The 26,398-nt window shown below is 41.2% G+C and overlaps 1 protein-coding gene across 2 annotated transcripts in view; it reads left to right on the top strand.

Moving 5' to 3' along the window:
* The window catches only part of CHCHD6 (coiled-coil-helix-coiled-coil-helix domain containing 6), a 109,074-nt gene that overhangs the window by 32,798 nt on the left and 49,878 nt on the right, over nt 1-26,398 (top strand). For both annotated transcript variants that reach the window (XM_064432726.1, XM_064432725.1), the window contains exons 6-7: nt 4,154-4,237; nt 24,236-24,306. In XM_064432726.1, coding sequence (XP_064288796.1) covers nt 4,154-4,237; nt 24,236-24,306 — 155 coding nt within the window. The remainder of the gene's footprint in view (nt 1-4,153; nt 4,238-24,235; nt 24,307-26,398) is intronic.

A 26,398-nucleotide genomic window follows, 5' to 3' on the forward strand; every position in this document is an offset into this window, starting at 1 on the left:
CATAATCCAAACAGTATTGAGGAGAGAGACAGCCCAGTGGTAGCTGTCAGCTGTGGGCTGTGCTAATGCTGCATTTTATTCCTGGGTGCCACATTCCTTACTATCATCTGATCCTGCCAGTAAGCCCTTTTTTTTTTTTTCCAAACAGATTTCTGCCCTAGTTTTCATGTTTAACAAGGTGATGAGGTGGGACTGTATTAAAAATAATAAAAATGTGGTAATATTTTGGGATGTAACAAAGCCAAAGCTATCTGGGAATGGTTATAGCTAGAATGAAGCCCAGCTCTAGATCAGTTGCACAGTTTGATGTGTGGCATGTTGGTGTCAGTTCAGGACATGGCTAAGAGTGTCTGGTTTTGTTCATAGAGAATGAACCAGTAATATTTCATTACATCAATTAGGAACTTGTAAAATATTTCTTTTTTCCTGTCTGTCAGCTAGCAGTCCAGTGCTTGAATCCTTTAGGTGAGCCAGTATATAATGTATAGCTTTAGAAATGTGCTTGCACTATTTGTTTCTAAATGGGTTACTTGATAAAGGGAGAGAAGGAGGCAGGGAATCACATAAGTCTGCCCTGGCTCTTTGTCACTGTTCAAGGCAGCACTGAGATAACCTGAAAAACCTTGGGCTGCAGAAAAAATGTGAAGATAAAACAGAGGAAAAAATTGAAAGGGCACCCAACCAGTCCATGGATCCATGCCCATGGAAGCTGTAGCAGCATGTTAGTAGTATGCCTTTACTGTCCTTTTGTAAGAATATAATCCTTGTAAATTCTGACACCATCGCAGGGGATTCTTGAGCGTTTCTTGAATACATCTTGTACCTAGCTTTTGGACAGAGGCCAATGGCCAGTTGCATACATGTTCTTTTAGAAATACATCCCCTTCTAAGTTTTGGGTGCATTCCTGTGTTTTATAGCTGAGTACACCCTTTCTTCCCTGTCTCTGGTTTGTTTCTGTGTTCACACTTCTTGGACATCACACCGTCTGTGTTCTACACATCCTAGATGTCATCTCTGGGCTTTGGCCACCTCTTGCACAATATGTTCAAACTCCAGTGTAGTCGTGCAGCTTGGGAGTGAAATGCAGCTTTCTGATATCTGATTTTCAAATCAGTGTATTATCATGCATGTTTTCCCTTCTCCTTCCTTTTTTAGTTCTAAAGGCCTTTTTTTTCAAAAAGTCTATTGATGCTTTGTTTGGCACTTGCAATCTCAACCCCCTGTGAAATTGTAATTATAGCAGCCAGTTCTGTCTGGGACATCACAGGCTTCTGACTTCAGGTAGGGAATAAGCAGCAGGACTAGAGAAACTCTTAATAAATATCCTATATTCATTCAAAATGTCCCTAGTTGCCTAACCCAGTTTGGAACAGTGAATATTTCAGATGACACATGCTCTACTATACCGTTTGTACTTCAAACATCATCATAAAGTGTACTAAAGTTTTTAGTAATAACAGCTGGGGATAGAGGGAAACAGAAAGCAACTTTGAAGCAGATCTGTCACAAATAGAATGTTTCTCTGCATACTTCAATGCACTGAAACAGCAGCAGCTCTTGAAAACAAGCAAGGCATTGAAAGTATGTTTGTGTTGCAAGTACAAGGTTTCTCTGTAACTCCTGGTTCATCATGCATTATGGGTGATAAGTGGGACAATGGGGGATAATATGGGAGAAATTACTTCGAGGGAAGAATGGGGAGTACTGTGAGGTTGCAGTCTGCAGTTAGGAGATCCAGTTTTGGTTCTTTGACCTCAGTTTTGCAAGACACTGGGGAAGTGCCTAACAGAATGCCTGTGTGCTGCAGGGTGCGTGGCTAGGGAGGCATTTTCCACTGCCAGCTGCAGTGAGGTCACCTTGGCAGCGCATGGGTCATCATTGTGCAGAGCAGCACCCCTCTAACGTGTCTGCATCTCAGCACCCTAATAGAGAAATTAGGTATTTGGTTTGTGTTCCCTTCCAGAGGGGTTGTAAGGATAAATGTGCTGGATTTCTTGTCGCGTGATGTCAGGCAAACTCACAGGTAGGAAAGTTGAGTGAGTGCGTGGGTTTGGGATCCACGTATTGCCAGAAACAGAATAAAGCCTCTTGAGCACTGGTATTGTTACATGTATTGATTTTGTACTTCCAGAATATCCACTATCCCAGGAGACTAGCACTGATACATAGTTATTTAGATTAAACAGAAACTTTCTTGAGTTTATAAAAAAAATATTATTTGACTTTTTTTTTCTTTTTTTTCTTCCATCTTATGATGCAGCTTCCATCTGAATCATGCAGAGGGATCAGTACTGTCTTACTCTTCTTTCTCTTACTTATTTTCCCCTTAAGGAACTACAAGTCACTTGTGGAGTAATCTGATTTTATGGGTGTTATGCAGAAAACCTGCAGGAGAACTGGGGTCCTTTGGTCATCGAGCAGACCACTCCACCTTCTTACATCTGCTTCATTTTATTTGAAATTGCTTGGTTCTTTTCTGTGTAGAAGATTGGTTCAGAGGAACAGCTATGGTTCTCTTACCAGAAAATAGTTATAGCTCTGGCACTTACAAAGTACCCATCAGTGCCCTTATTTTTGCTGTGATGTCTCTTTTGTCAGGCTGTATATGTGGGGCAGCTCATTCTCATCCCTCTCCCCACCCTGCTCCAGCTGGTTTCCAGGTGGGAAGTAGTATAGCAGCTATAGGTTAAAGCAGAGCTAGAGATTTTGCTTTTAATCAAGTGCCTTTGAGAGTGAGAAGATTTAGATATGAGTCTCTACTGCTTGTACCTTATCCTGGCCCTGTTTTCTGGGATAGCAATCATGGAAACCAAAATATTTCTTTTTCTTTAAAAACAAACAAAGAAACCCACATCACCACCACACCCCTAAAATCTTCCTATTTCATATAATCCCTTTCTTGCTTGCTTATCAACCACCCTCACTGCCTAGATTAAAATCTCTTCTAAGCCCTATTATACCACTGTATTTCCATCAGCAGGGGAGCAGAAAGAAGGACACGCACAGCAACTTGCTTTCAGATGTAATTTTTCTCGTTAGCAATGGCTTTTGGCCATAAAATGACAGGTCTGAGCCCACGGGGATATTTCTGTCCCAGCTGCTTAATCATGTTGGACCAGCATTTTCTGTGGTTGTGCCATCATTAGAAGTTAAGAGGATGTTGCTGGGATGCTCTGGCCTGGCAGGGCTTGTGCCCATGTTAAGCAGGCTAATCATTCTGGTTTTAAAAGGTCTTCTGCCTGCTGTTAACTTCCGTGGCCCCAGAGATTTTGAGGTGGGATGGGGGATGTAGAACAACTGCCATCTTTTCTTGCTATTGCTGCTTGTTATTTTTAGACTTGAAAAGTTTGATTCAGTTCCATCAATGTCGTGTTTTCTTAATGCTAGTTCAGTTTAGGGGTGGGAATATAATTAAGTGGTGCTGGCTGTAAGGAGCTAGAAGGCCACAGCTGTTGCTGTGCCCACACAGACTTTTTAATTGAGCACTGTTTAGCTGATGAATACCAGATTTACTGTTTTGATAGCACCATGCTTATAATTTGTAAGATAGAAGAGAAACTCTTTGACAGCCGTCTTCCCTCTTGCAGCACCAGCCAGAGGATCTCCAAGGGTACTGAAGAGAAATGCATGGAGAGCATGTGGAGAATGTACTTAATTATCTGGATAGTCCTATGTCTGTCTGTTCTAGGGACGTATTTAATCCTTGGAAGCTTTTGGACACTCCAAGGGGCAAGGATTTATAAAGAGGAGGATTTGAGGGGATTTGGTTGGTTTTTTTTTAAGGTAAGGGGAAGAACATTTGAGTAATGACTGTCATGATTCGTGGAAAAACAGACATGGATAAGATGGGATTCTGAAAAAGGGAATGGGAAAGTGTCACCTTTCTATGATTATATGTTTTAATTTAATAAGGAGTGTAAAACCAAGGGTTTGAGTTTGAGTAGGATGCTAATAAGAGCATTTCAGCATTGGAGGATATCTCAAAACAAGCTGCAATTCTTAAGGTTTGTAGTTCCACTGAGGGATATCCCATGCGTGAGTCCTGAGCAGTGATTTGTTTTAGTCCTTTCTAGTCTGCATCTCATGTGCTTTCCTTGCATTGTTGGTTTTTAATTTCTTCTTCTACTGATGCTGTTCTGCTGTCCTTCCCAGGCTGTGGAGCTGCAGGGCTGGGAGGCAGACCTGAAGCGACAGGAGGCCTTCTATCAAGAGCAGTTGGCCCGCATTGAGAAGAAGGTAAGGCTGAGTTGTCTTTATTTCTGCCCCTGCAGGGGTAGGACACAAAAGATACAGAACCAAGATGTGTTGTGCTGCAACCTGGAACTGTCAGCTGACAGTATCTTATCTGCCCCCCACCCCTTAAGTAAGTGATGAAAAAGCTGTACGAATCTTTTGAGCAATTTGCGTTTGAAAGATAAAGGTTTTTTTAACTGGATGATTTTTAAAAAGGATTTCTGGTAGTTCAAGCTCTATTATCTTTTTTACCATGGGATTTAGGTGAAAGCTAAATTGAAAAAACAAACAAGTGCCCTGGTTTTTATTCCTTTTGTTAAAAAACCTTTCCTTAATAAGAAAAAAAACCCCAACCACCACAACATAAATTTTACTATAAATATGAATTAAAGTTGTATTAACAATTTTTCTCTGGGGAGCCAAACAGTTCAAAGAGTAGTGCTGCAGTACACTGCCTGCTTCTTGCTGGATAAGCCTTTGAAATAAACATGATTTAAAGAGACACTGTCAAGCATCTTTTAAGCCTGAAATGACCTTTGAAAATCCATTTAGGGATTTGAATCTCTCCCCCAAACGTGGGATTTGCTTCTCTGTTTAATTGTTTACCATGATGAGTTTTTAAAAATTGATGCCATAAAAATAGGAGCAGCCATGCTGTTCCTTATGAACTAATGTGTTCTTCACTTCCTGGCAAAATGAAATAATGTTATAAGTAGTCTTTATTTTTTAATAAATGTGGAGAATAATCTTCTCCAATTTGAAGCAATTAGACCTCCTGTCAGGGAGTTGCATACATTCGACTTGTAGTTGTGCTATGTGACTAAAAAGAAGTGCAAACAATGAAAAGAGTGGGTTGTAAAGAGACTGAGAAATCAATCAGTTTTACTACCAATATGTAGCAGGATGGTGAGTATGGAACATGGGAAAATTGTAGATTATAGAAACGGTAGGGAGCTGTTGGCATATCTATTCCTCTTTTCATTCCCTCCTACTGTACGACTGTCCATGCTGCATTTTTTGAGCCATCAGTGGTAAAACATGCCTGTGAGCAAATTCACATGATACAATTCTGCAACACTTTAATCCGTACAATTCATTAAAAATAAACTATTAAAACTACCACTCAGTGTTGCATTTGTATTTTAAATTCTATTTCTAGATAATGGGGATTGTTCAGTGAAATTGCAAACAATCTAGCAGCTATCGTTCTAATTATCACAGTTGTCCATATGTTCATAGGCAAAGGGAATTTTTGCAATTTCTTGATCCCATGCTGTTAGCTTCTATTATGTTCTTCTCTCCGGATCTGGTTTCGTGAAGCGGAAATTACAGGGAAAACCTGTGAGTCTGTCCTTTATGGACAGTGGAGTGGGGAGAAGTCTGTGTCCAGGCCTCATTGTCCTCTTTTTGAAATCTTTTGTTGTCGTTTGTGTTTTCAAGTGTGTGTCCCTTGCTACAGGGACACCTTCATAAACAATGTGATGGATATTTTAGTGAGGGATCTTCTTGGGGGAGGAAGGTGAGCTACCCATAGTCCTATTCAAACTGCAGAGCTGCAGAGAAACTATCTTCTAGTTGTTTTGTGTACAAAAGCAAATAGATAAAAAGAACAGGTTTTCTTTCCTCTCTTGAAACACTGGATAGTTTCTGACCCTTAAAGACTAGCATTTTGCTGGTAATAAAATAGAAGAATGCCTCCAACCGTTAGTCTGGATTGGAGTGGGAGGTGGCGGGGGCTAGAAGGGAAAGGAGAGAAATGTACTTGAAACAGTGTAATAAAGCTTAATTGTATTAGTTTTGAAAAAGGTTTTTGATCTTCTCTGAGGATAATTTTATTCCTATAATGGTTGGAAAGATGGAAAATGCAGCGCAGAACAATCTTTTTTATTAGCTGTTGCTTTTATATAATTCTGCTTTTATTTGTTGAATACACGCAGACCTTGACATTTATTTATATATTTTTCCTTCCGCTGTGCTAAAGCTTTCCAATTCAGGCTTAGATATATTTTTATATATCTGTGTACGTGTATGTCAATATTAGAAAAAAGCTCTCAGTACAGGGATGGTGGGAGAGTGCTCTGAAATAGAATTTTACTTTCTCTGCTGTTTTAAAAGGGGATGGTCACTTGAAGTGTGGTCACTGGTAGTTCAGAGGTGTTGGGTTGGGAGTGAATGAATGTGGCTCAGTGTGGAGTTAGCAAGCTGAAATTTCTCTCTCTAAGGATCAGGCTATCAGGAATTCCCCTCTCTCCTCCCCTGCTGTGCCCAGGTCGGTTTTGTCCCCGCTTCTGCATGATAACAGGATTCAACAGTAGGAGACTTAAAGATTTGTTTTTGAAGGATGTTTTGAACTATTGATGTTAAAAATTCAGTACCTTCCCAGTAGGAAGAGAGTAATTGTGTTACATACTCCTTACAACGTAAGAGCTGCTCAGTGAATCAAACACAGAGACTATCCTGTTTCCTCTGGCAGTGGTCAGTTTGTAAAGGCTTTGAAGGAAGAATTAAAAAAACATCGCCAGAACAAAGTGACAAAGAAAAGTTTTGGAGAGCAGCTCTGAGAAGAGTCTTCCTAAATGTTGTCAGTTGGAGGCAGACACTTGCCCTGCTACACAAGAGTTTATTTTCATTCAGTATTTTTATTCACTGAAAGTTGATTTAGTGCCATTGTTCTTCTGTGCATCTTGGGCATTTTTCCTGTAGCTCTGTTTAGCTCTGTGCCTCCAACATCATGTGGCAGTGTGTGGCACAGGTTAACTTATATACTCTATAAATTCTGTTATCAGTTTCAAATATTTTTTTGTATTTAATATCCTTCATGTGAAAGAGATAAAAGAAATTCTCCTCATTATTCATTATCTGCAGACTTCTGTTCCCTCTTTTACCTTCCCATTAAACTGTGCAGTCCTTACCTTTTCAGCCTCTGCTTGTGTGAATGATTTTTTCCAGGTTTCCCATTCTCCTTGTTTGTCTTTTGGCTCTTTCCCCCTAGCAGCTCTGTCTTTGAGATGTATTGACCAGAATTGAACTCAGTGGTTCCCTTGAATGCAGCAGATTGTGTGAATACATTATCCTTTTATTTTGTAATCTTTGAAAGAGTACTGTAATCTACTGGACAGAGCAGAGAATTGGAAGGAAAAACCTGCTCATTTTCTAATAGCCGTTTCTCTTTTGGGAGTTTGAAACAATTATTTAGTCCATCTATCTCAGTTATTCCATCTATATGATGGAATAGCTTATAATGGGAGGGCAAAGTGTTGTGAAACAGTAAAGCTATAAAAATGCTAAAAAGGCTTTGCCTTTAGTTTTGCATGAGGTGAACTATAGGTGTACCTTATTTCAAACAGATCTTGAGAAACTCCATTTCTCCAGACAGTCTTATTAAAATTTTCACGGGAAAAGGCATGTATGAAAAAATAATTGCAGTATTTCAGCTCTTGGGGTTTTCCCTGCATCCTCTACTATAGCACTGGAAGAAATGAGACAATGAGTGCAGCAGTTCTGTGTCACAGTAAGGATCCATCTTGTTCAGTGTGCTGGTCCTGGCTGTGACTGAATGGCCAGGGATAACTGTAAGAATTGGACTGATGGGAAGAGAGGCTGTGGAGTCTCCTTCACTGGAGACAGGGAGCATCTGGACACAATCCTGTGCTCTGGGATGACCCTGCTTGAACAGGGAGGTGTGGGACCAGGTGACCCACTGTGGCCTCTTCCAGCCTGTGATCAAAGCAAGGTTATGGGGTATTTGCCCCAAATGCTTTGACCATCCTGGCTAGTCATTTTTGGAACTTCTCCTCACATATTTAATCCTCAGAGGACTGTGAGGCAGGACTGTGTGCACAGTGCTCGGGATGCGGGGGGACCGTGAGCGTGTGTGGCAGCTGTGTCAGAATCACTGTTTGGTTCTCTGTTTCTTTGTAGTGCCTGACACTTGATTTGCACTTCTGACTTGTGTTGAGCAAATGCCACACACTGCTGCTACTGGCAGCATTCCTCTGTTTGGAGTGCAGACTTGAATACATACAGTGGGAGTACTGGGATTAAGGCAATGCTGGGATTAGTTGCTGGGAATATTCTTCCCACTGCACCCTTCGTTGTCAGTTTGTTAGGGATTGTGTGTGTGGGAAGGGATGGTGGGCTTTGTTCAGCCTGCAGTGTGGTAGATGCTTCTTAGAGATTATTTTTACTCAAATTTTATTGAACAAATTCCTTGCAGAGGATCATTCCACTGGTAAAACTCTTCATCTTCCTCATTTTAACTCTGATAGTGTGTTGTAGTTGTGTGTTTCTGTCTCTTGGGTCACATGTATGTTTTTGTTTTGGAGTGTCTGAAACATTTTGGTAATCAGCAAAATGAGAGGGAAAAGCTCCTTTGAATTGACTGTTTCTTGTATGACTGTGTGTGATTGCAGGGTTGGAGCTGTGATACAAACATTCCATTCCACACCTGTTTCCAATGTGACTGTTTCATCTCCAATAAGTAATCCAGTAATGCGGCCTGACTAATTTGTTATAAGTGGTTAAACTTCTAACTCTGAGTTGTTTCAGTAATTTTACATCTCATCCATGTAATTTGAATTATTTTATAAAATGTGTGTCTTCTCTCAACTGTGTGGAATGAGGTTTTGTACTGTAGTGTTCCTCTGGGTAGAAAGAATGAGAGTTAGACTAATAATCTGTAGGGAGAACCTGAGACACTCAATTTGAGAAGCTCAAGGTAATGTTTTTTCATGCATTTATTTGTTACTGAGAAGCAGGGAGGGAGATGGAGGCAGCTTGTTGTAAATAGGTAACATATATACTGCTCAGAACTGGGATTTTTGTTAGGGATTCTGAGTATGCTTTGTCCTGCTTTCTCCAAGTAGTAGAAAAGTCTTAAAAAAACATATTGTAATAGAGAAGTGCAGTCTCTCCTGGAACCCTTCGGATGCCAGGAGATTTCACTTAGCATATTAGTTGTATACTTTCTCTCAAGTAAATATTTGTTTCACTCCTTTTGCTATTTGGCCTCTTGCTGAGTTTAACCTGAGAGAAGCTAAGGGCAGTGCCACACTACCACAAAAACATGGGCAGGGCTTTGGAGTGGTGTAAAACAGCAGAGAAAGGCTGAAGGTAATCTTGGAAGATAAAGTGAAACTCCTTGCTGTAGATGATGCCTCCTCTTTGTCTGGATTTTCCTAAGCTCCAGCTCCCACGTTATCTCTTGTTAGGCGGCTGTGGGCTACTGTGAGCAGTGGGTGCATTAATATGCAACGTTTTTCTGCTTGTAGTTTTTCAGAGCAGTAAGTAGCACAAGAGGTATTCATAAGCTGCAGAGTATTTGTGCAAGTGGGAAAGGAATGCATTGAATACATACCTTTTTTATTAATAAGGTTGACTGCACCTTTTTCTCTGCTTGACTTCACAAATCTTGTAATTTTGTGTGTGGCATTCATCTTGTTTGGTTTGTTTAAATTAATCTCTTTTTGCCCTTGTACTTCCCGCTTAATTCATGTTTGTAAAGCATTTAGGATGTGTAAAGAATGGGAGACAAAGTTATTTTTGTTTGTTATTCCTATTGGCCTTGATCCTTCTTCTTGGAGCTGTCTCCAACTTTGGTGTCCCAAGGTCACCCCTCCCTGCAAGTCCACTGTCATTTTTGGTTTATGGCTGGTGACTTGTCTCAATAAAAATTTCTGCAGAGAAAAAATGATAGAAGCCTGAACAGAAAAGCCTTCCAGAACAATATGTTAATGTTGGATCTTCATCATCAATTTAAAGCAGACTCTGTGGGGCTGCACAAACTGATGTCACCTGGTAAAGGTGGGGAGGGATTTCTATTGAAGAGGATGGGAAATCCATTCCTTGAGTTGGGATGCCAGGCTTGTCTGTATCCATGAGACCCAGGGATCAGTTGCCTACCTTTGGAAAAACAAGCTGCGTTCAGGTGTTATCTCCAGCCAAACCCTCTGCCCTCTCAGTGGGAGTTAAAGATTCAGTGCCCTTTGATAAATGAGTTGATATGTCCTGGCAGGTGTCACTGACACCATTTGCTTTCTTCTGTAATGTCTTGGGGCTGTGGGTGAGCTATTGCCATGTGTGTAAGGGCTGCTTTGTTTGCCTCTAGTCACAGTCCTGCTCTAGCCAGTGCTGTGGGTACCTGGAGGAAGAAGAGCTAGTGTGAAAAGAACTTCTGGTCTCAAAAAATGTATTTCCCTTTCAGAAGAATTTCTTGTCCCCATCTCCATAATTGAACCATACAATATTCTTTACAACTTCATTTTAATTTCTTATCCAATTTGTTCAATTCTCTGTTCATCCCCAGCCCTTCTTGCAAACCCTTCCTCTCACAAACCCACCAATGCTTTCTTTGAACTGACAACATCTATGATCCAAAAAAGCAGTTTGCCTTTCAAGCCAGTAGAGCAGTACAGCAAAGCACCCAGTTCATCAAACTGTTGATTTAATCTTCTGAACACAAGAATAATCCCCAGTGTCATTTTCTAAAATAGGTTGACAAGCTCCATCCTAATCATTCAGATACTTCCAGTGCTCAGGTTGCCTGTCTGGGGCTGTGTGGATGTTGCTCTCAGGTGCCAGTGGCTCTTATCAGTCTCCCAGGGCATAGCCTTTGATGTTTAGAGAATGGAAGATCCTGTCCTGTGCCTGAATTAAATTTCTGAATGGGAGCAAACTGAAAAGGGAACGAACCTGAAATCATCGTCTGAACCAGTTCCACCCTTCCATCCATTTAAATGTTGTGCTGGGATAAGAGCGTGACAGGGAGGGCAGCATCCCTCATTTCTGCTTTCTGCAGGCATCCATTAGGGCTGAACAGCATCTTTAGAGGAGGCTAATGCTCCTTGCAGTCTCCCTGTCTGCAGGGACAGGTTCTTTCCTTGTTGCTGGTGGCCAACACACAAACTGACTTCAAGTACCTTGTGCTCAATTCACCCATTTAATAGCTTTTTTTTGCTGAAAGCTTGTGATGTTTAGTAGTTAATATACCTCAGTACACAGCTTTTAGAGATCAGATAAATTGATTGGTAATTTGATGAACTCAAAGAACATCTATAATAGGGTAACTAAAATGTGTTAGATGTCAGCACAGCCTCTCTGCCTTCTCTGCAGTGTGTGTGTTCTCCCTTCAATATGTGTTGACTGCTGTACAGTACATTACATCAAATTACAAGCAGCCTCTATGCAAACAGCAGTTAAGTGTTTGCTTCCTCTTCAGCCTGCACGATTAGTGCAGAGATGCGTTTGCAGTCTGTGTGCTGAAGGGTGAACTGTCAGAGCCTTACGGTGATTTTGTTTCCCTGGCATTTAGAGTATCTCTGCAGAGGGAGAGAATGATGCTTATGGGCTGCTTCATCTTGGAGGAATCCATCCTCAGGCTCGACTTGTGAAATAAATGTGGCAATGTGTGGTTTGAACTTAGTGTCTTAACACTGAATTTAGCAGCTGAATTTAGATAACAATCTGGTATCTGGTCTCATCAGTGTATCACTATGAAGACTTGTTAAAGGCAGAACAAAAAGACCTAGAATGTGATCTTGTCTCTTTGTTAGAACTCAACACCGGAGCATTTGTCAAGTCTAGTCCAAAAAGAGCAAAACAAGAGGTTCTTTTGTCTTATTTCTGAGAGCTTTCCCCATTATCTAATATTTCTGATATCCTCCCTTGGCATTTTTTATTCAACCCAATTTTCCCTTAATTTCATTCATTTTCTCATTGTCTAATAGTTTAAATTTCTGATTCCTCCCACTTTGTGCTGTTTACATGCTTGTTTATAAGCAGAATTGGTATTTATAAATATGTGTATGTATATTTATGTAGATAACACTGTTACCAGTAAAAGCAGGGCTACTTTTCTAATGGAAAGCAGCACTGGCGCACCCCCCCCTCTGTCTCTCACCTGTTTTACTGAGGTGCAGTTGTACCTCAACAGCAACTACATCACCCTACTGCAATAAATACCAGTGCTGCCTGTTATTTCTGTGTAATTCACCAACCAGTGTACAATTAATTTCTGGCCCTGTTATTGCACTATTGGCTATTTTATGAAGCTGTAGAGAGTTAGCACAGTGAATTGATTAAATGTGTTCCAGACCTTAGGCTGGATTCTGTGTGTCTGCTGGGATTTAGATGATTGAAGCTTGTGCTTCTCTTGGGATATTCCAGATTTAGACTTAGTCTTGGAAATTGGTTCAGGTAGACAAAACTTCCCTGTGTGTGGAATTCACTTGCATAAGAGCCTGACTTTGGGGAATCTGAGATTTCTATTTCAGCTCACAGTGGTCCTTGCACATGTGGCAGGAAAAAGGCATTACTATTGTGACTTAAAAATAAAGCCAACACTGGGATTCATTTTGTAAAGGTCCTTAAAATTATGGCTCTGCCCTTACAGAATATGCTGTCATCATGTTAATGGAAAATATGGCTAATAATTACTCTATAAATTGACTCCCCAGAAGATCTCAAATTTGTGCTGAATTAAGTAGTCCAAAGATCAGACTTTAAAAAGGAACTACTCCATATTTACAGCGGCTGTACCTTCTGAAGTGTTTAGTAGTTTACTGTGGGTGTGTTAAATACATGTTTCATGACAGCCTGGGGCCACTTCTCTGAAGGTTTTTTCCCCATCTGCCAGTCATTTTAAAGAAACATAAATAAAAGAGCTACTCCAATTTCTTGAACATATAATGCATGTTCCCCAGAGACCAGGGTGACTCAGAAGTAGCTTGTAAATAACATGTTCAATGTTTTTAAATAGATGTGTACCATGAGGCTCACAGTGAGGTCTTCAGCCACTGCAAACTTGCTTTGCCTGTCACAGAATCTCCTGGTTTCTTGATGACGAGGGGTGGATTTTTGTTTGGTTGGGTTTGGGGTTAATTGGTGGTTTGCCCACACATACTGCTGCCCCAGGGATGATCCCAGCCACAGTTTGCTATTAAACACCTTGCCTCAAATGAAGATTTCCTGGCTCACCCATTTGCATTTTAGCCCCATTGTAAGTAAATGCTAAATAATGGATAATTTTGTTTTGTTTTAGTTAAAAATAGTAAATATACATCTCATATGCAGTAGAACAATGTGGGGGTTGAACCCTGACAGACATGGAAAGGAGGTTGCCCTGGTAGGTGTTGAGCAGTGGAGTGGCCAGCAGGTAGAAGATGTTGCCCTGCACAGGGAGCAGCAGCAGTGAGGAATGGCCACAGAGCCAGGACACACTGAGAGGCTGCTGAATCTGTGCCCATCTCCAAGAGGCCCCAAAGGGGCAAGAGATGGGAGAAGAAAATGTGGGAGCTGAGATAAAGCTCTAAGCCTCTGGTTTGAGAAGACTTGTAATAACTAGGTTATTTTATGAGAACAGCTAGCTTTTCTTTTCCTTCCCAATTACTGCATTTCAGGTCTTTTAATAAGAAAACCAGCTTAATTCCTTCTTCTTTATTCTGCCTCCTCATTCTTCTGAACACCAGCCAAATTTTTTCTTTCATAATTTCAAGCTGCAAGGTTGCTTTGAGCTTGCACGCCTGGGTCAATTGAGGAGTGCCTGGGTTGTGGATTTTTTTTTTTCCCCAGAGATGTCTCATGATGTACTGGATGGGACACAGAAATCATCTAATTTGCCCTGACATGCAGCAAGCTTTGAACTGGCTGGACTGTGGTTCTCGATCAGAGAAGAGGACTCATATGGGCGTGTAAAAATGCTGTGTTGTGTGCCTGTCTGAGCATGTATATGCATTTTTTTAACCTCATTTTTCATAATAGCTACGTATACCACAGAATTTCCTTTGGCTGTTTAGGGAATTAAATGTAGTGTATGAGACCTCTCACCTTTAGGTCATTTGTTGAGATGCAGCTTCTGTTTGCAGCAGCAAAAAGCCATTATGCCTGATGGCTAATCACTCATTCGTGTGGCACTGAGGTAACTCTTCCTTCAGCTGGAGACAAGGGTTTGTTGCAGGAAGAACAAAAAAAATCCCCCATAATAGTGTCCTAACTGTTGATTTCTGTGAGAGCTTCCCAGGGAGGAACACAGCATTTGTCCCTGCTGGCTGAAAACAGAACAGTGCTGGGTTTTAAGTTTCTGTGTTCATTTTTTCTGTGGAGAGAGGATTTTCCTCCAGGTCTGAAGTGTTTGTGGTGTTTTCTTTTATTCCCTCCTGTTGTTCCCCAGCAAGAGCATAGTTCTGTCCCTTCTTTGTGTTCTTGTTGTCTGAGCTCAAGCTGTCTCTAGTTGAAGAGCTTGAATTTTCTGCTTGGTCTTGTGCAGATACAGGTGAAATACTGATTTTTTTTTTTTATGAGCCTGAAAAAACATCCATTTATCAAAACACTGTTTCCCAAGCCTTTTTTTCTTACAGAGTTTATCAGCTACAGCAACAAGCCCCTGATAATTAGGATGCTTACACCAAAATGTTTCTTATGGAACTTAAAGCCTACCTATATTTCCTTTTAATTTAGTACCAAGTTCAAGGCCTGTTGTTGCTTGTATGCAATAATCCTTATTGTCAGACTGTGTTTAGAGGTGAAATTCTGAGTAGATTAGCTTGCATCTATGGGTGTGTGGTCCACTGTGCATGTGACATTCTTCCATTTGTGTTCCTGAGAAGCCTTGGCAGCAAGACATTGAGATTTTTGAGGTTTAATATTAATAAGTAATTACTCCTATTATTGTTTAATAGGCTAAGAGTGAGTCCTGCCTTGTTGCATTTGCTGTGCCTGGATTCTGTAATGACAGTTCCATAACTGAGCTGGTGGTGCCCAAAAGCTGCATAAGGCCACGGGTGACATCCTGCCCCAGGGCTGTGTCCAGAGTGGCCTCTGCCATACAGGAATGAAGGAGTTGTGTGGCTGCTCCTGCTCTCTCTGGGTGCTTGATTTTCATGTTAATGTTTACAGCTTAATAGCCCCCTGTGGAAGTGCCTCTCTCCATTGATTGGAGGTCTGTGGTCCTTCTGGGTTTTTTTTGGAGCCTTCCCTCTTTGCCAGCTGCAGAGGTGTCTCTTCAATGCCCCTCTAGAGGAGGCAAAACAGCTGCATTAAAAAACAGGTGAAAGAGAAGATTGCTAAAAGCAGAGAGAATGAGACTGTCAAATGATGGGAATTGCTTACAAATATTTTCTGATTTCTTTCTTTCCCTTCTGCCATCCTTTCTCCTTTGTCCTCCTAGTGGTTTATTTTTATCTTAGGATAAACATCGTACTTATTTTCTGTTTGCTGTGTGCCGAATTTCAATCTTTTGAATGATAAAATACATATAAAAAGATACTAGTATTCCTTTCTCTGGAATAACTGATGCCTTGCAGTGCAAGCTAGAGGTTATGTGACAGTGATATTGTAAAGGCAGGCCAAAGGAATCTGTGTTAATCCATTTTCTTTTTCTTGTTATCAATGTTTTGTTTTATATTTTATTTTCCTTTCTAAATAGTAATCAATATTTCTTTGTAGAAATAGTTTAATAACTTATTTTTGCCACCTGCAAAATACATTGTTGCTTTATAATGTTTGTCCAGCTATCACTAATAAGGGAGAATGACATGAAGTTATCCTTTGTAATACTATTTTTGAACTGTGGAGCTGGGAACTTTTTCCAGGTATTCATTAACTGAGGTTTCTAGCTCACCGGAAGATAAGTGAGCATTGTCCCCATTTTAAAAGTGAGACCTTAATGCTTAAGGTTAGTATTTTCTATAATAGCTTTTTTCTCTTCACTTTTTGGTTATCTGAGTATGGTGTATTTCTTCAGATGTGCTGATTACCCATAAGTTGAGCTTGAAGTTTGAATAATGAGCTCCTGAGCATCTCCAGACAGAGCCATGAGCCAGCAGGCACTTCTGAGAGTGTGGATTTGTCTGTGTCATTAACCGTGTACAGTGACCTGTGAAGTCCTAGCAGTCTTTTTGGCTGTAATCATTAAACCAGTCTCTCCTACAGGATAAAATGGGAAGAGAGCCTGCAAGCACAGTGAGAGAACCTTGACTGAAAATACAAATATCTTCAGAAAATGCTCTGGGAGTAATGGTAATAAAGAAAAAGTACAGTGGCAAAATAAATTGCTGCTGATACAATTTTTCTTCCTCTCTCAAGTTTGCCTCTAGTATGGCAGATTTTCTCCCTTCGATAAATAAATGCAAAGATGGGAATTGCTGCCAAAAACTGTCACATTTCTGGAACTTTCAGCCCCTGATTATTCACATTAAGCCTCTCCCCCCACCCCCCAGCAGTACAGTATTCTGAATATGTACACCCACCATTCTGTCAGATCTGTGCAGTCTGTGTCTGGTTCATCTTCTGTGTCTTTGATGTGCTCCATAACGTAGGCAAAGAGAGGTCTGATAGTCTCTCTAAAAACCTGACAGTTTGTGTGACAATCTGTCCACGAATCCACAGGCTCCTTGTCAACCAAATGAGCCTTTGAATATCAGAGGTTTCAGAACAGCGCTTGCAGCATTGCATATGCACCAAGGGGAGAGTACAACAGGCTTCCTTGTAACCTGAGAGATGTCTGCGTTTTCCTTAATCATTCCAGGGACATCTCATCATTGCTTGTTGGCTGGTTCTCAGCCCCGCACATGTCGGGGTTATTTAGCAAAGCTTGATTTACTGGAAACTGCACGTGGAGAATAATTTGTAGTTGGGAGTAGAGGAAAAACCCCGGGAGGGGGTGGAACTTCCAGGCTTCGGCTTACTCCTGGTTTTCAGTGTTTTATTGTTTGTTTCTTAAAGTGACTCTCTTCCCTGCAGTTGCTTTACCCATGCAAGTGTATGGATGTGATGCATTTTCTGAAGTATTCTCCAGTTCTCTTGTGCATCCTGTTGCCTTGGGTTCCTCTGTTCTGCCTTCCTCTGGGAACCCAGTGTACTGCATTCCTTAGCTACCTGTTGTGTAAAAGGATGGGGTCATGAATTTAACTTAGCTTTTTTTTTTTTCAATTGGGACAGGAACTGGGCCAGCTGCTGCAGTTTAAAAATGGGACTTGGGGATATTCTCAGCAGAGAGAGATGGAAGTTTTAGCTCAGCATGATTGTCCGAGGTGGTGGGAGTTTTGTTGGAGGCTCTGTCAAATACCAGCTTTGGCATGATGGCATTAAATCTTAGCTAAAATGTTCCTTCCTTCCTTTCTTCCTTCCCAAAATAAGCTCCTGTGACAGGCCTGACAGGGGAATGTGCTTCGTATCTTTTTTATTGTATGACAAGTATTTGATGGCTGCCAATTTTGTTTGATGGAGTTTTTTTTTCCCCTCTTTATTCCCCCTTGAAAGTGCTGGTCAGCCTTTGAGTGAAAAGGCTGCATTTCTTAGCACTCTTGATATTCTGACAATTTCCTTCTTCTCCGTTTCCCTTGGCATCGATTCTCTGCATTCCTGTCTCTCTCTCATGGACAATGCCCAGTTGTTTGAGGCAGCATCCTGTGATCTCAGGGCTCATCCTGATAGTGTGGTGGATCTGCTGGTAGGACCCAAGTGTCCCTGCAGGATGAGTTGTGCAGCTGCCCAGCCCAGGGGCTGGGGTTTGGCAGTGCTGTGCCCTCAGTGCCGCGGGCACCACGTTGTCTGTGCAGCTCAGCCACGTGCAGCACTCCTCTGAAGCAGATGCTGAAGACTCCTGATGTTTAATCGATGCCTGGGAAGCCTGTTTACCTGCACTTGTCAGGTGTAATTGATTCGGGCATTTACTGTGAATTCCTCACCTTAGCTAAACTTCCAGCTGGGTGGAGGGCAGGGTGATACTCCCCTACAGCAGTACTGGCATTAATCTGGGCCTTTGACAATGCTGTTGCTGTCCTTTCCAGAAAGCCTGAGTTACCTGCTGGAATTTTATGGCCTTTGTCTTTGAAGCTGCTTTTACTTTCCAGAGTTTGTTTAAAGAATTGGCAGTGCTTTGTTTGTAGTCTTTCAGAAGGGTGTGCTTTAAAGCAGCATAATATAAACACAGCGTTTCTTTCTCTTTTCTCCTTCTTCCCCTTTTAATTGCTTCTGTAGTAATAATTTCTTTTTTTGCTGGTTGCCTTTCTGACTTGAAGATAACATGAGGCTTTTCTGCCTGCTTTCAGTGAGGCTCTTGAAGCTTTTGGAAGTCCCTGAAACCGTTTTGCTGTGGGGTACCTGTTTTTAATTAGACTCTTCCCAGGGTACTTTCATAGACAGCCTGACTCTGATGTGGGATCACAGCCTGGGTCTGTAAACCCATTTTCACTCGGATGGAGTATCTTGGTGTGGGACCCTGCTTCTGGGAAGTGCTGGGATGCATATTTTTATTTGAGTCACTATGTGCATAAGGGACTGTAACTTAACCTTTTTGTACCTAGTTTGTTATCCACAGGGTAAACCCAGCCATATTCCTTCTCCCCAGCTCTGCCTCCCTCTAGCTTTGTGGAGATAGGTGTTCTGTGGGATTTTATCTTTGAGAAGCTTTCTAGATATGCTACAGAATTAATGTTTTGCTTTCAACTCAGGATAATATTGCAGACATGAGAAGATCTGTTCAAAGAGGAATGTACTTCTGTTCCTGACTAGTTTAACTTGCCTGTGTTCTTACTGTGGACACTACTCTCTTTATGCTTTCTCTGAATCTTAATCCAAAATTTATGATCTCACAGCTTATTGCCGAAGGAAAGAAAAGAATGGAACAAATTCAATGCTCTCATTTCATTATTGGTCTCAGCGGGAGGAATGGATGAACCCACACATGAACAGCAAACAACAGAGCTGTGTTTAGAAGTTGGCTTTGGCTGAAAAAAAGTCCTTTTTTTCATATCAGCAAGCTGTTTGTAGTTCCTTGCATCTTTTCTCTGTTACCTTTTAAGAAAAAAAGCATATGAATTTTCAAAAAAGCAGTTTAACCCTTAACTTCTGTGCTTTAGTTATATGCTCTATAGGCATGTTTCTCTTCCTTCTTAATTGGCTTTTATTTTTATGTGCATTTGATGGTAAGGAGGAAATGTGAATGAGCTAACTGCTTGCTGATACCAGCAAATGGGCTGAGCAGAAACACCAGAGGAGTGAGCTCAGGAGGTGAAGAGATTGTTGCTTGCAGCATATTCTGAAATTCCCAAACTCCCTGTTTTGGACCAAAGCTGATAGCAGTGATTGATTGTGTGGGTTGATTTTAACACATCCACAGGGTCATCCAGTGAACAGATCAGTTTGGCTCATCTGCCTCTGTACTTGAGGGAGGGATGCAGGTACACGGGGTAATTTTTCAAATCTGTTAGGAACTGTTTGTTTGAGACTTGTGAGTGGTGAGGACGAGCAGCCTGATCTGCAGCGCGTGTGAAGCAGCGACCTGCTGAGGTGTGGGGAACCTGGGTGCACCTTTGCTGCCCTGAGGCACTGCTGGCAGCAAAGCTGGCTCCCAAAGCTGGCACTGACCCACGTTCCTCTGCAGCTTCCCGGAGTTCCTCATGGCAGCAGCTGCACCCAGGGCATGTGTGTGCTGCCTGTCCCCAGGAGCGTGCAGGCATGCCGCAGTTGTGCTGCTCCTCAGGATGGTGTGAGGTCTTAATTCTGGCTTCAGAAGCAGCTGGAAGCAGGAATTTGAATGTCTTCCAGCTGACATTTGATATGTAAGAAGTAATCTTTGCTTTCCTTACCTGTTTCTCTCAGAAATTTGCGGTGCCCTTGTGGGGCACACCAGGCATTGCCCCGCTCACAGCACTGCCTCTTGTGCTCTTTTGGGTTTGAGAGGGGCTTGCAAAGGGCATTTTGCTGCAGGCTGGTGAGCGTGGATGTCAGCAGAAGGGATCGAAGCAGCATGTCTGTCAGGTGTGAGGCAGATCGTACCATCCAATCTCCCGGCTGTCGTCTGCAGCATTTGTCAGGGCCTGCACTGCCCTGCTCCGTTTCATCAGAGCTATCACTGGCATTCATCTAGGCTGGCAGCATTTCAACAGCTGTTAATCCTCTTTGTGTCTCTAAACACTGTGACCACTGACAAGCTCCTATACTCTGAGGTGTCAAAATATCTCAAGATATCTCTGGTGGTGGTGGTTGCGTTTGTTGGTTTTAAATCAAGACACCTTCTAATCTATTGACCCGAACTGAAACTGATGGAGAAATCTTTGTCCCAGTGTCAGGTTTTTAATGCTGCTGCTTGTTCACAAACAATTTCACCTGAAATCTGATTAATTTTGATTTCCTCATGCTTGTTTTGCTCAGTTTTCTGTTTTACATGTTACTGCAAGTAGCACATGTTTCACTGAAGTTGTAAGGAATGTAGTTTAATGTCAGTGTGTGAATGAGCTGGCAGGGTTTTCTCTTTATGTTTCAATTAGTTTCCTTCCTGAAATAACCCTGAGAACTCAGTCTTATGCCATTATGTTTTCTTACTTTCTTTGCTATATGCTCTGGAAAGGGCCTGGGCAGTGTAGTGAGGTGTAGTAGTGAATGTTGGAGTTTCTCTACATATTTGCAGCCAAGAAGGAAGGCTGAATTAAAATTACTCCAAATTTAGCTCTAAGTTTTAAAATTGATTCCCTTTGGAAGGGAATTTTTAGCACAAGGGTGTTTTGGAAGAGTGGAGAGCAAGGGTATAGCAGCAAATGTGTTGTAGAAAAACAGCAGGGTAAAGGAAAGTGGTTCTGTTGCACTTTAGGCTCTGGTTATGTATTTTTACGACTTCTTGGTGTTTTTATTATTTGCTACGAACCATCATTTAATAGCAGGGAAAAATCTTTCAAACTAACATTTCTTTGCTTTAGTTTGTTTGTCTTCTCTGGAGAGCTCTCTCCCCATATGACAAAGCTCTGATGTTCTGAAGTTGACTCCCCTAAGGCTCAGCTTTATTGAGAGAAGTGAAACATTTTAGGTGGTTCATTCATTCTTTCTGTGTCTTTTGTTATTTGAGCCCTTATGGTGTCCTTTGGTCATGTTTTTAAACTTATTTCTGCAACTAAGACTGCCAGGAGCTTTATTTAATAATAGTTGAGGTCTCATGTTCAACTTTTTCTTTGTGAACTGCCATTTTATCTCAAGCATCAAATAATGTGAAAGTAAATTAAAAGCAGCATTCATGTCTTGTAATTTCGTGTAGAATGTTCTCTCTTTTACTGTACCACTGAATATCGTTTTATGAAGATAAAGGACTTCACTAAGACTACAGGCAGCTCAGACTTTGTTTCAAGTGCAAATACCACACCTTGATCCTGCTGAATAGCCCTTGTGTGGAGGTGACCCTGCTGGAGTTGGGGGAAGTGCTCGGGTGGTTCCTGGCTTAGCTCCTCGTTTGCAGCTATGTTATAAAGCCCTCAAAAGTTCTAGGCTGCTGGAACGTTCTCTCCAGCCATAGCATGGTGGGTAAACTGCTGAAAATGAAGCAGATCTTGTGTCTGAAGTAGTACAGATGAGAATACTTGGAAAATTATTCTCTATTAGTAGAAGCCCCAGATCACAGAACCTGCTGTGTCTGTGCCCATGCTGAAAGGCCCTTCTCTTGCCCATTAAGCCAATTTGTTGCTCATTTAATGTTTAGGACAAAAGGGAATGTGACTTTCCCAAGGTTGGAAAGAGTCTAAAGGCCAAGGAAAATGTATTTTAAAAATCTGCTTGTTGAATAAACTCAGATTTAAATGGTAAGCCCCTGTTTTTATTACTTGGGGAAGCATTTAAAGGTACTGATTCATAGCATTAGGAATATTGTTTTGTTGGATTTTAGAGTTTTTGGAGGGGAGAGGTCTGGACCAACAGCAAGAGGCCCAGTTGGATCACAGGGAAAGATGTTTCCTTTTAATTTTTAAAACCCAGCAGCTTTATCTGCAGGTTGAAGGTGTTCTATGCCCCTCCTCAATCTTTGCATGATGCCTGGTGGTTGCTTTGAGAGCAAGCCTTTCCTCCTTCTCCTCACTGAGATTCTTGCCTCTGTTCAGGCTCTCACTTGCCTGCTTTTAGCAGCTTCAGAATTCAGACCTAAAGCCTGGGTTCCTTTCTCAGCTATTTTTGTCCGTGTCCGTAGCTGATGTTGTTGGAGATGAGCCTGACCGAAGTGCTGGGCAGTTGAACTCTCTAATAAAGTAGGTAAGGTTGTGCCACAAGCACTTTAATCGACAGCACACCCAGCAAATGATTCTGTTGGCCATCGTCACTTTCTTCAGGTGGGTTAAACGCGACCTCATGCTGGGGCTCACGTACAACATATTTGTTCCTGTTTTCCTCTCCTGCTGCTGTTTCGCTGCAGAGTGCTGCAGGCTAATAGTGTCTGATGGGACTACTTCCTATTGCCTGAAAAATGTTTAAATTTGCTACCTTGCTTTCTCTTTCTCCCACTTTCTCTCATTCTGATCTCTCAGATCCAGTCCCTTTGAGAAATCAGACAGTATGAAATATGAAAATTGCTTGGGTAGTAATTGGAGAAATGGTGAGACCTTTGAAGCCCAATGGAGATAACGCTTACATCTACTTATTCACATTATTTAATTTTTAATGGCAAATTTAATTAATGAAGCACAGGTCTTGTGGTTTCATGTGTGAATAAGTAACAGCAGGGAGCTGTAAGTCATGAGGTCTGTTTACAGGCCAGAGAAAAAGGCACCATTAAAAGCTGAACTTTTCAATATAGGAAGGAGAAAAATGGATTTAATAGCATTGAAGTTTGACCACTCTGTAATAAGTAAGTAAACAAAAACATTAGTGATAATTTGCCAGTAAAATGCATTTTGAAGTGGTTAGTCCTTCATGATTCCTCAGTTTAAGTCCGTCTCCTAGGTCAAAGTTTGAAAAGCAAAATCTGTTCCGTTTCTTTTGGTATGTAACATAAATTCAGGCACTAAAGATAAAACGCTTAAATATAGCACCTTGAAGCCCAGGTTCTGAAAACCTTTATAAACCTTTCAATTAACTGAGCTTCATACAACTTCAGAGATACAGGCAGCTGTTATCCCTCACTTGCAGATGGAAAATGGTGACTTGCCCAAGATTGCACAAGTGGCAGAACCACTAATAGAACTTGAGTTATATCTGTCCTTTCCTTTTTCCAACCACTGAACAGTATGTGTTGGCTCATCATGCGCAGGACCAGCTGCATTTATGGGAAAATAAATGAAGAAGGGCAAGAATAGTATTCTATATAAAATGACCAAATTTGGGGAGAGACGAGATAGGCAGCTCAAACTGGCCTAAATGAATAGCTGTCCTCGCTTTCAATACCATTTTGTCACTTTTTTTGATTGATTATTGCATATTTTCTGCTTGTGCCTTTTCAGAGTGAGAGCCTTGCAGATGGGCTTTGAGCGAGGCGGTTGCCAGTGGAGTCCAGCAGCTCTGCCTGGAGCAGCTTTATCAGCGGTTTAGTGACACCAGACCCTGTAGCCAGCCCTTCCCTCCTGCTGCTTGTGCCTGGGAGGCTCCTTGGTGCAGCCCAGAGGAGGAATTCATCCTCCACATTTAGTGCCTGAGCAGTTGTGAGCTAAAACTCTTTCTGTGCAAGTTCAGGAGAATTTAATGCAAACCTCTTAAGCCCTGCAGCAAGACACTCAAGAGCCTGTTTGGCAGCGCCTTAACTGAGACCTGATACACCTCCCTGTGTTGTTAGAAGGGAAACAGGCTGCATAATTTTCTTTTAAAGAATAAGTAACATAAGTAGAAGCACTGAAATGTAAAATGGATTTTCCAGTGCTAGCAGCCAATTTTGATACTTGCATGTCAGTAACTTACAAGATCCTTCACAGCAATTAATGAAAGAAGAGAACAAAACATAACCGAACTCAAAATAGCTCTGTGCTGGAAACACCTTGTTTTTGTGGTTACATGGAATAACCAAAGCTCGTGGTTGGGTGGTAGCGACCTTTTCCCCCTTTTTCCTTTCACAAAAGTGAGCCTTGGAATGAAGGATGTGTTGTGGCCTTGATGCATCTTGTTGAAAATAAAATCGAATCTTAAGTATTTCTGGAATTCTTTGAACTGAATATTCTGTTTGTTGTTGGAAATTGTTATTAATTATAGACGATGACTTTGTGACAAGATAAGATCTGAGATGCCTTTAATTTTTAGAACTGAGCATTCTATTCTTTGTTTCAGAATGCAGAGATTTACAAGATGACATCCGAGCAGTATCAGGAGGCAGCCACCAAGGCAGAGGAACGAATAAAGTAAGGAGCCATTTTTGTTCTTTTCAGCAGTTCCAGTTGCATTCCATAACATTTTGTGTGTAGCTTCTGGATGTCCCTGTAAAAAGTGTGAAGGTACCTCGTGTCAGGTACTGAGGGGGCTGAGGAGGTGCAAGCCGGCATCTTCTCTTTCTGTGCTCAGCTTGCAGAGTTTGGTATAAAGCTGATAGATCTTGCAAGGAAGGATGAGGGAGAAGAGAGGGACTTTAAAAATTAATATTAAATGGTAATATTTACTAGGTTTTCAAAATAGCAATGGAACATGTTTAATCTGTTCTAACTTTGACCCATTGTACTTAACCTACACACTGCAGCATTGGGCTGCTGCATGGGGGTAGGAAGAATGGCACCACTTCTAAAGTTTTCATTGTCCAAGAGAAAAAAAGACAAACAGTCTAAATCTCATCCCTGTTAGTTTCAAATTAGAGTTGTAATTTTCATGAATGCTTTCTTAGAATGGGTGCAATGATTTTTCTGGTCTTTTTTATTTGCCTTAGCACAGTAAGTGGACCTTTAATGTTGCCTTTATACCGTGAGCATATATAGTGTTTAAATTATATTTGTATTTGCCAGTAGTGTTATATAACTTATTGTTCCACATGCACTAACAGCTGCCCAAGAAAAAATATTTTCTATAATTCTTAAATATTAATGAGGCTAAGGCAATTACGCTGTCAAGAGCAGCACTTGAATCTCAGTTGGGTAAACAGTTGGCCAATATGTAATAAACTAGAGTAGCAGCATATGTAGTCCGGTTGGGTCCAATCCAGACTCTACAATACTTAATTGCATAAATAGATAATATAGTAGTGATGAATATATTAGTGGGGTGTGCAGTATATTGTGCTGTCTTTATTTAAAATTATGTTTAACTGCCAAAACATCACATAACCTGTTGTAATTTCACATTTTTGTTTGGACAGTCAAGCAATAAGTTGCTAAAGAAGCCAAAACAAAGCAACTAACACATTGCTTGCATTTCCATCCTGTTTTCCATAGCAGAATTTTAAATTCTCTTTTAAAATAAAATTTGAAAAATTCATAGGACATAACTTTCCTATTGTCTTTGATTGATGGAATATGTTCTTTGATTTGTTCTGCAAATGTGTTGTGGACTTGTGTAGTGTTGATTTATCCTTGTGACTTGGTAAAGGAAGTGATTGGGACCTGGGATTGTGTTCTTCACTTACTAGTACAGACTGTAACTACCTTATTTTTTATAGGTAGTCTGAAGGTTGGTTCCTGATGTTTGTTTCCTTTGGTCTGTTCTGTTTCTTGTGGAAACGAAGGCTGGTAATGTAGGAAACTCAGGAATGCAACCATTTATTGCAAAGGTTAGTGGCAGAGACCAACACAAATGCTAATGAATTCTTTCTTTCAAGATTCAGAGTGTGCTTGTGGTCTCTTAAGGATTTCTTCCCCTTTTCTTTGAGCCTTTATCATCTAACAGTCCCTGGCTTCTGGTCTTATTGTACAGTGCTCTTGAACTTGATGGCAATATGAGCTTGAGCCATTATAAAGGGACAGATTCCTTGGGCTGTCTTCTTTGCAGCAAAAAGAGACACCTGGCCTAATGCGAATTTTGTGTGAGAAAATAACATGGCTGGGGGTGTTTTGAAAAGGGACAAGATGAGTGGCACGAGTGAAACTGAGGGTAAAGTTGAATATCATGCATTCTAGTTCTTCATAGTAGAAATTGCCAGCAGTAGCAGGACTGCACTGAGCTGAGCTTTGGAGTTCATGGTCTGGGACCGATAATGCCCTTTGATAATTGTACCTGCAGGAAGAATCATTGCTTTCCCCCATTAGCCTGCAGTGTGTCACTTCCATCAGCATGCAGTGACCCTTTTCAGATTGTTGCTTTGTGTACAACACACTGTACAAACACTCCTGAAGTGTTCTTGTGCCTCACACCTGGGTCATGATAGGCTGGGACAGGGTCAGGGGAGGGCTCCTTCCTACACTGGCATCCATGCTCAGTTGGTAGGACTTGAAGTCTGTGTGTGGTGAAGTTCTCTTGTTAGGCATCCTACAGTCAAGTCTTTCTACAGCCTTTTTATTGTAATAACCTACA

Source organism: Passer domesticus, chromosome 9 (assembly GCF_036417665.1).
Source record: "Passer domesticus isolate bPasDom1 chromosome 9, bPasDom1.hap1, whole genome shotgun sequence".
NCBI lineage: Eukaryota > Metazoa > Chordata > Aves > Passeriformes > Passeridae > Passer > Passer domesticus.